At 35.7% G+C, this 8,317-nt stretch overlaps 1 protein-coding gene across 1 annotated transcript; it reads left to right on the plus strand.

Annotated features, from left to right (window-relative positions):
* Window positions 1-5,620: 5,620 nt before the first annotated feature.
* On the plus strand, window positions 5,621-8,114 carry LOC143358110 (uncharacterized). The gene is made up of 3 exons (XM_076795012.1): window positions 5,621-5,915; window positions 6,127-6,347; window positions 8,024-8,114. The coding sequence occupies exons 1-3, from the start codon at window positions 5,730-5,732 to the stop codon at window positions 8,112-8,114; spliced, it is 498 nt and encodes a 165-aa protein (XP_076651127.1). The 5' UTR covers window positions 5,621-5,729.
* Window positions 8,115-8,317: the final 203 nt, after the last annotated feature.

Raw genomic sequence — 8,317 nt, forward strand, 5'->3', positions numbered from 1 at the left:
TACGTCTCCTTACGTTGCTTCTACTACGCACGCGCTACACACAAGCGTACCTCTATTCTGTCCGTGTGAGATGCCAGCTCGACTGTTCGACGCTTTCCGCCGAATTCACGTTACCGAAGTTTCGAGCGCCTGAGCCGCAATCGATTCCCGGTTCGGCGAGGCGCACATTTTGCTACAACTTTTAAACTAAAAAAGATATCAATGCGAAATTTGGACTAGAAATCTTTTTTAAAGATCGGGTTTAATGGCGTATACTAAAATATGTTCTATATTTTTTACATAATTTTTTTTTTTTGTTGATTTTTAAGACTAATCCGGATAAGATGGTCAAAAGCAGAGTTGGGCATTATTTCGATAAAAAATTATTTAAATAACGATTCGAATAAAAGATACTCTATCTTTATTCGTTATTCGAAGGTTCGAATAAGAAAAGTATCTTTATTCGACGAGTATCGGATAAATAATTTTATTCGACGAGAATTTATCCGACGAATAAAGATAATTTTTTTATTCGAAGCGGATTTATTCGAACTTCGAATAATTTTTTCATCTTTTATCTGTATCTTTTATTCGAAGGCTTCGAATAAATCTTCGAATAACTTTTGCCGAGCGCCGAGCTTCAAAGACCCAGCGACGACAGACGACATACATTGTAAGCGGATGGAGAATCGCGCACGTATGAAAGTTTAAACTTTTAGATTTTTCAATATATCCTCATTAAATTGTGACAAGCGAATGGAGGGGATTTTCCTGATGAAAATGAGGTCAAATTCGAGTGCAATCGAACAAGTTTCACTGATACGTAATGTTACGATAAAAATTACAATCTCATTAAAGACAGTCCAAATGATGTCGTGTTTGGACTCATTTTGATCGGTACAAGCTCTACAACTCATTCGTCTTAACAATATTGTTCTGATTAAAAACATAAAAGCATAAATTGCCAATAATCCATGATTCTCCATCCGCTTACATTGTATGCCGTTTGGCAGTCGCTGGGTCTTCGACGTTAGGCGCTCGTCGGTCCTCGTCGGTCTTCGTCGCCGTTTATTCGTCGAGCTGGCAAAAGTTATCCGAAGATTTATTCGAAGCCTTCGAATAAATCTACGGATAAAAATGCTAAATACAGTCCAATTTGTACCGTGTTTAGTGTCATTTTAATCAGAAGAATGCCACGAATTAGTTGGCGCAAGTCCCATAAAAAAATCCTGAAAAACAATGAAGTTTTGCAATTTGATTGGTAGTTGTTTCACACCGATATCTCGTGACTCTACGAGCTCGGAACTTCAAAGACCAGCGACCGACCAACGGCCTACAATGTAAGCAGATGGAGAATCGTGCATTATTGGCAATTTATGCTTTTATGTTTTTAATCAGAACAATATTGTTAATACGAATGAGCTGTGGAGCTTGTCCCGATCAAAATGAGTCCAAACACGACATCATTTGGACTATCTTCAATAAGAATGTAATTTTTATCGTAACATTACGTATCAATAAATTTGTTCGATTACACTCGAATTTGGACTCATTTTCATCAGGAAAAGCCCCTCAATTCACTCGTCAGAATTTCATGAAGGTATATTGAAAAATCTAAAAGTTTAAACTTTCATTCGTGCGCGATTCTTTATCTGCTTACATTGTATGCCGTTTGTCAGTCGCTGGGACTTTGAAGTTCGGCTCTCGTCGGACCTCGTTGCTGTTTATTCGAAGCCTTCGAATAAACGATACAGATAAAAGATGAAAAAATTGTTCCAAGTTCGAATAAATCCGCTTCGAATAAAAAAAATTATCTTTATTCATCGGATAAATTCTCGTCGAATAAAATTATTTATTCGACAAAGATACTTTTTTTATTCGAACCTTCGAATAACGAATAAAGTTAAAGTATCTTGTATTCGAATCGTTATTTAAATAATTTGTTATCTAAATAGTGCCCAACTATGTCTGGAAGTAGCGCATTCGATTCCCGGTTCGGCGAGGCGCATATTTTGCTATAACTTTTGAACTAAAAAAGATATCAAAATGAAATTTAAACTGAAAAAATTAAAAAGAATCGGGTTTAATGGTATGTACTGAAATATATTTTGTATTTTTAAATAATTCTTTTTGTTTTTTAAATTTAATTACCCTTAAAAAATGTTCAAAACTAGTTATTATAAATATTGTTGTTCAATCTTTTATCAATCCCAAATAATTAAATTTATTAGAATATATACGCTGCAAATGAAAAGCAATATCAGAAGTAGATTGAGTAGGTAGCTATTAAATAGTCAAATGAAATTAGTGATATCAACGTCATATTTTATTAAATTAAATTTAAACTAAGTTCTTACTTTTGGCTAATATTAAACTAATTTAATTTCTTATAATTATGTTATTACACTGTTGTAGTTGTAATTGCACAGGGAAGAAGACTGACGTAGTAGAAAGAACAAGAAAAAAGTGTTTAACGAAAAAAAAAATCATTCCATGCGGGATTCGATCCGGGACCAAAATATTCTCAGCCGGAGACGTTACGTTATTATTATTATTACATTACGTCTCCTTCGATGCACTCGCGTGTCAGCCGTAATGGAATTAAGAGGAAACAACATTCTTTTGTTTCATTCATCATATGAATCCTCGACATGAGATTTAAAATTATATCAGCAACAGCGCCATTGTAGAATATCGGTTCCACAATATTAGTTCTGGATGATACGGTAGGATGTGACACGGAATGGTACGGGGGCTCTAGAGCCCCCCGAGCGTGAGACAGAGAAATACATTGGGTGATTGGTCTACTCCTATACCTCGTCTGTGTCATCACGGAACCATATCGATTATCAAATGTTACATTCTCCGACGAATGTATTCTAATTAAACAGATATTTTTTTTTAGTGTTGTTTTTTAAGATTTAAAATATTGAAAGTAAAACTGATATCAAGGACAAAAAATTCGTAGAAATATTTTTCGTAAGAAAGTGTTAAAGCATAATTTTAGGAAAATCAATTTCTACTTCAAATTTCATATGAGATACCTTAATTTGTAATTTAAAAATATTTCATGAACAAGCATTATTTCCTTACACTTTTTTTTATAGATAATTGTTCCAAGAATCGATCTGTGGGAACAGAAATATGTTGAAAACCAGAGTAGCGTTTATTTAACGTACTATTCCGGATAGTATAGAGTTTGAGAGACAATCACGTGGATGAATTAATATAATATAAAATAATATAATTGTAGGAGCAAAGATGGGCAAATTTTTATTGAAATAGACATTTCAAACAGCGAATAAAAGATAAAAAAATGATTTGTTACGCGTCAAATAAAAATAATTATGTTATCTCTATTCCACACGTAATGAATTTATTCGACGATAAAGATTTTTTTTTAAAGACCGACCAACAGCCTACAATGTAAGCAGATGGAGAATCCAACATTAGTGGCAATTTATGCTTTTCTATTTTTAATCAGGACAATATTGTTAATAGGAATGAGTTGTAGAGCTTATCCCGATCAAAATGAGTGCAAACAAGACATCATTTGGACGGTCTTTAATGAGATTGTAATTTTTATCGTAACATTACGTATCAGTGAAACTTGTTCAATTACACTCGAATTTGACCTCATTTTCATCAGGAAAATCTCCTCCATTCGCTCGTCACAGTTTTATGAGGGTATATTAAAAAATCTAAAAGTTTAAACTTTCATTCGTGCGCGATTCTCCATCCGCTTACATTGTATGTCGTCTGTCGTGGCTGGGTCTTTGATGCTCGGCGCTCGGCAAAAGTTATTCGAAGATTTATTCGAAGCCTTCGAATAAAAGATACAGATAAAAGATGAAAAAATTATTCGAAGTTCGAATAAATCAGCTTCGAATAAAAAAAATTATCTTTATTCGTCGGATAAATTCTCGTCGGATAAAAGTATTTATCCGATACTCGTCGGATAAAGATCCTTTTTTTATTCGAACCTTCGAATAACGAATAAAGATAAAGTATCTTTTATTCGAATCGTTATTTAAATAATTTTTTATCTAAATAATGCCCAACTCTGGCCTCGGCCGGCCGCACACAATGGGATGGACCGAGAAAGGTTGATAGGTCACTAAAGACTACAATATATTCAAATTTGAACAATATCCGAAACAGTACTTCAGAAAGTGTTCGATTTTTCGTGGTTGGACCCACGTTTTTATTTTTCAATACTATATTTTGTTAAATTTATATTAGCAATGACAGGCAACACGGTGTTTGCATTCACTACGGACGGCTGGACATCGCGGGGAGTGCAAAGTTTTTTATCATTAACAATACACTATTGTTCAAGATTCAAGCTGTGGAATTCGGTGCCTATTGTCTAACTGGCAACCGCTATTTCATACGGTTTTTGTCGCGTATGTCAACACGCGGCAAGAACGCGTGTCGCCGTTGCTCGACACCGCGTAGCAACCGTTTCAATTCTCATTGGCCGAATTTCACAGCTTGAATCCTTCAAATTGAGACAAACAAGGATCGTCCGATGTGCGAGCTCCAATCACGGTGCTCCACATTCGACGGTCTTTGTTATTTAAGGCACCTGCGTATGCCTTCTCGCTCTCTTCAGTCTCAGTTCTCGCTCGAGTTCAATTCAGCATCAGTTTCAAGCCTTTCGCAATTCTCAATAGTGTGTTCTTCGGCCAGCCGATATTTCCGCGTCGCGTTGCGTGACTCTGCTCGCGACAAGATCGCCCGACGTTCGCGTTGAAGATTCTCCGATCGCGGCGGCTCTCGTCAAGGAGCCGTTCAAGATTTCCAGCGCGAATCACAGCGGAGACGATCACGCGCAAGATTTCCGAATACCTGCCGAACTCCGGGTTTTATCGCGGAAATAAAGAACCGTTTTCCGGAAGGATAATCGTTTTTACTCTCCCGTCTTCTCCTTGCCTCCTCGCGCGCTCATTTCTGAGTGGTCCCGGCCCCTAGGCGACTCCGACCGTCGGTCGACGCCAAACAACTATATAACTCCAGATTTTCAATTTAAACATTATATGCTGAACCTGCATCATGTGCCTGAAAAGCATACGTACAAATATATACAAAACAGCATTTTAAAATGTATACAAACATGGAGTATAGATATAGACAAACCGGCTTTTTTTACCACCGATAATGGGCGAAATATTGCAAAAGCAAGAAATAGTTATAAGAATTGGACCAGGATACCATGCTTTGGACACTGTCTTCAGTTAGTCATAAAATCTGGAATGAAACACTTTCAAGAATACGAAGAAGTTAGAAAAAAATGTAGAGCAATTGTAACTTATTTTTCAAAATCGACAACAGCAAGAGAAAAATTTACGCAAATCCAAAAATCACTAGATCCCACCTCAACACCGCTCCAATTAATACAGGAAATAGACATAAGATGGAACTCTACATATGGAATGTTTAAGAGGCTAATCTTATTACGTACACCGCTGAACATGATACTCTCCGAGGAACATATGCCCGATAATTTAAGCAGCCAAGAGTGGACATTTATAGAAGCATTAACCAACATCCTGGAACCAATGCATGATGCCACAGTGATTATGAGTGGAGAATTATATCCCACGATATCTCAATATTACCCAATGTACATTGCATTGATGCATGTATTGCAAGAAGCAGATCCCCCCGAAAATATCTTATGTATAGATATTAGCAACAAAGTGCGAAACGCATTAAAGGTAATTTAAATTATTTATTCGAATATCGGAATGAAACAATTTAAAAAAAGAATTAAATCAAATACAATATTTGACTTACAGGAACGTATGGAACCCATTATAGAAAATGATTCTATATATACTTTCGCTATGTTATTGGATCCCCGCTTTAAGGATCAGCTTCTAACACCCAACAAAAGACATGAAACTCATGAAAAATTTTGTTTCCAAATTTCTGCAATACATAATAAACCAAATTCAGAGAATCAAGAGAATATTAATATCAATAATAATACCAGCGGTAAGATTCTAAAATTATAATTTTTCATTTTTAATTAAATAAATTTCAAAATTCACAGTTATATTTTAATTTTTGAATTAGGTAAGACAAAATCTAAAATAATAGATTTCTTTAACAAAACATTGAACAACCAAGAGGAAGGAGTAGAATCATTTGCCAACAAAAAAAAACAGCGAAATTAAAATTTATTTTAACGAAAACGTTGTCTCGAGAGACACCAACATTATAGAGTGGTGGGGCTGCCATCGCAAGAGATTCCCAATTTTATCGTTAGCAGCCCAACATTACCTAGCTGTACCCGCGACGCAGGTTACGAGTGAGCGTTTATTTTCAACTTCTGGAAATATAGTAACTCAAACGCGGTCGCGGTTAGTAACAGAAAATGTTGAAAAGTTAAGTTTTCTACATTTTAATTTAAATAAAATAAGTTAATTTATAAAGTAAGTTAAATCACAATTAAAGTAAATGTATTAATATTCATGAATATATTATATTAAAGACATCACACATGATTTAATATATATTATGTATTTTATATTATATTTAAAACCACATTATTTATTACTTATTTATTTTTACCACATTTGATTATTATGTATTATTTTTTAAGAACTTTTCTGATAGGTTAATGATAGTTAATTAATAAGTTATATTATTAATAAGTTTATATATTATATTATATGACAGTTAATTAATAAATTATATTATTAATAAGTTTATATATTATAACAAGATATTAAGTCAGTTATATTACAGTTAATAAAAACAGCACAAAATGTCAAAAATTGCCATAATTTATCTTATTTTCATACCTTCTAGGTGTATGTAACTTCGTAAGGATATTTTAATGATATTATCGATGCATATGCAAGTTTATTCGGAGGAATAAATTCGTCAGAATATCGGGCGGCCCGCACATGCCTACTTGTTACACAAGTAAATATCATCGGAATTATATCATATTTGGTTTCAAATTAATCAGAAAAATTCCACGAATATGTTGGTAAAAGTTTCATAAAAAATAACGAAAAATAAAGAAGTTTTGTAATTGGATTAGTAGTGGTCGTCTGATCTCACACCGATATAGCCGACAATGTGTGGCCCACTCCTCGGCGACGATGGTTCTCGAGTTTCGCTGTCCGCTTTGCCAACTCGACGAATAAACGGCGCCGAACGTCGAAGACCGAAGGACCGACCAACAGCCTACAATGTAAGCAGATGGAGAATCGAGCATTATTGGCAATTTATGCTTTTATGTTTTTAATCAGAACAATATTGTTAATACGAATAAGTTGTAGAGCTTACCCCGATCAAAATGAGTCGAAACACGACATCATTTGGATTGTTTTTAATGAGATTGTAATTTTTATCGTAACATTACGTATCAATGAAACTTGTTCGATTACACTCGAATTTGCCCTCATTTTCATCGGGAATATCCCCTCCATTCGCTCGTCACAATTTTATGAAGATATATTGAAAAATCTAAAAGTTTATTCGTGAGCGATTCTCCATCCGCTTACATTGTATGTCGTTTGTCAGTCGCTGGGTCTTCGACCTTCGGCGCTCGGCAAAAGTTATTCGAAGATTTCTTCGAAGCCTTAGAATAAAAGATACAGATAAAAGATGAAAAAATTATTCGAAGTTCGAATAAATCCGATACGAATAAAAAAAATTATCTTTATTCGTCGGATAAATTATCGTCGAATAAAGATACTTTCTAGATTCGAACCTTCGAATAAGGAATACAAATTTTTTTATCTTTTACTAGTTATTCGAAATTTTTATTTAGATAAATATTTTGCCCAACTCTGCCATTTTGCATTATCGAGCAATGAATCGCCGCATCCCGGACCCTTGCGATTCTCGTAGGTACACGTATGCGCCGACCTAGCGGTGTGTGAGTGTGCCACGGCACGGCTGTTCGAACGAAGCTACGGCAGCGCCGTTGTTTACGATGTCGACCACGCGTGCCCAGATCGCCTCTCTGACAGGCATCATGCGACCGAATAATGGAAAATGTTGCTCGAAAACGCAAAAGTAGGACCTGTCTGGTGGTCAAACGATCTAGATTTATCCTTCATCCACCGCTTTCGACCACTGACATGCTCCATCTTTGCATTATCGAGCTATGAATCGCGGCATGCCGGACCCTTGCTATTCTTATCGCGGCATGCCGGACCCTTGCTATTCTCATCGCGGCACGGCTGTTCGAACGAAGCTACGGCAGCGCCGTTGTTTACGATGTCGGCCACGCGTGCTCAGATCGCCTCTCTGACAGGCATCATGCGACAATGATCGGAAACAGAATACAGCGCTCGTAGCGAAAAATGCCGGA

Source organism: Halictus rubicundus, chromosome 10, assembly GCF_050948215.1.
Source record: "Halictus rubicundus isolate RS-2024b chromosome 10, iyHalRubi1_principal, whole genome shotgun sequence".
In the NCBI taxonomy this organism is placed as follows: domain Eukaryota; kingdom Metazoa; phylum Arthropoda; class Insecta; order Hymenoptera; family Halictidae; genus Halictus; species Halictus rubicundus.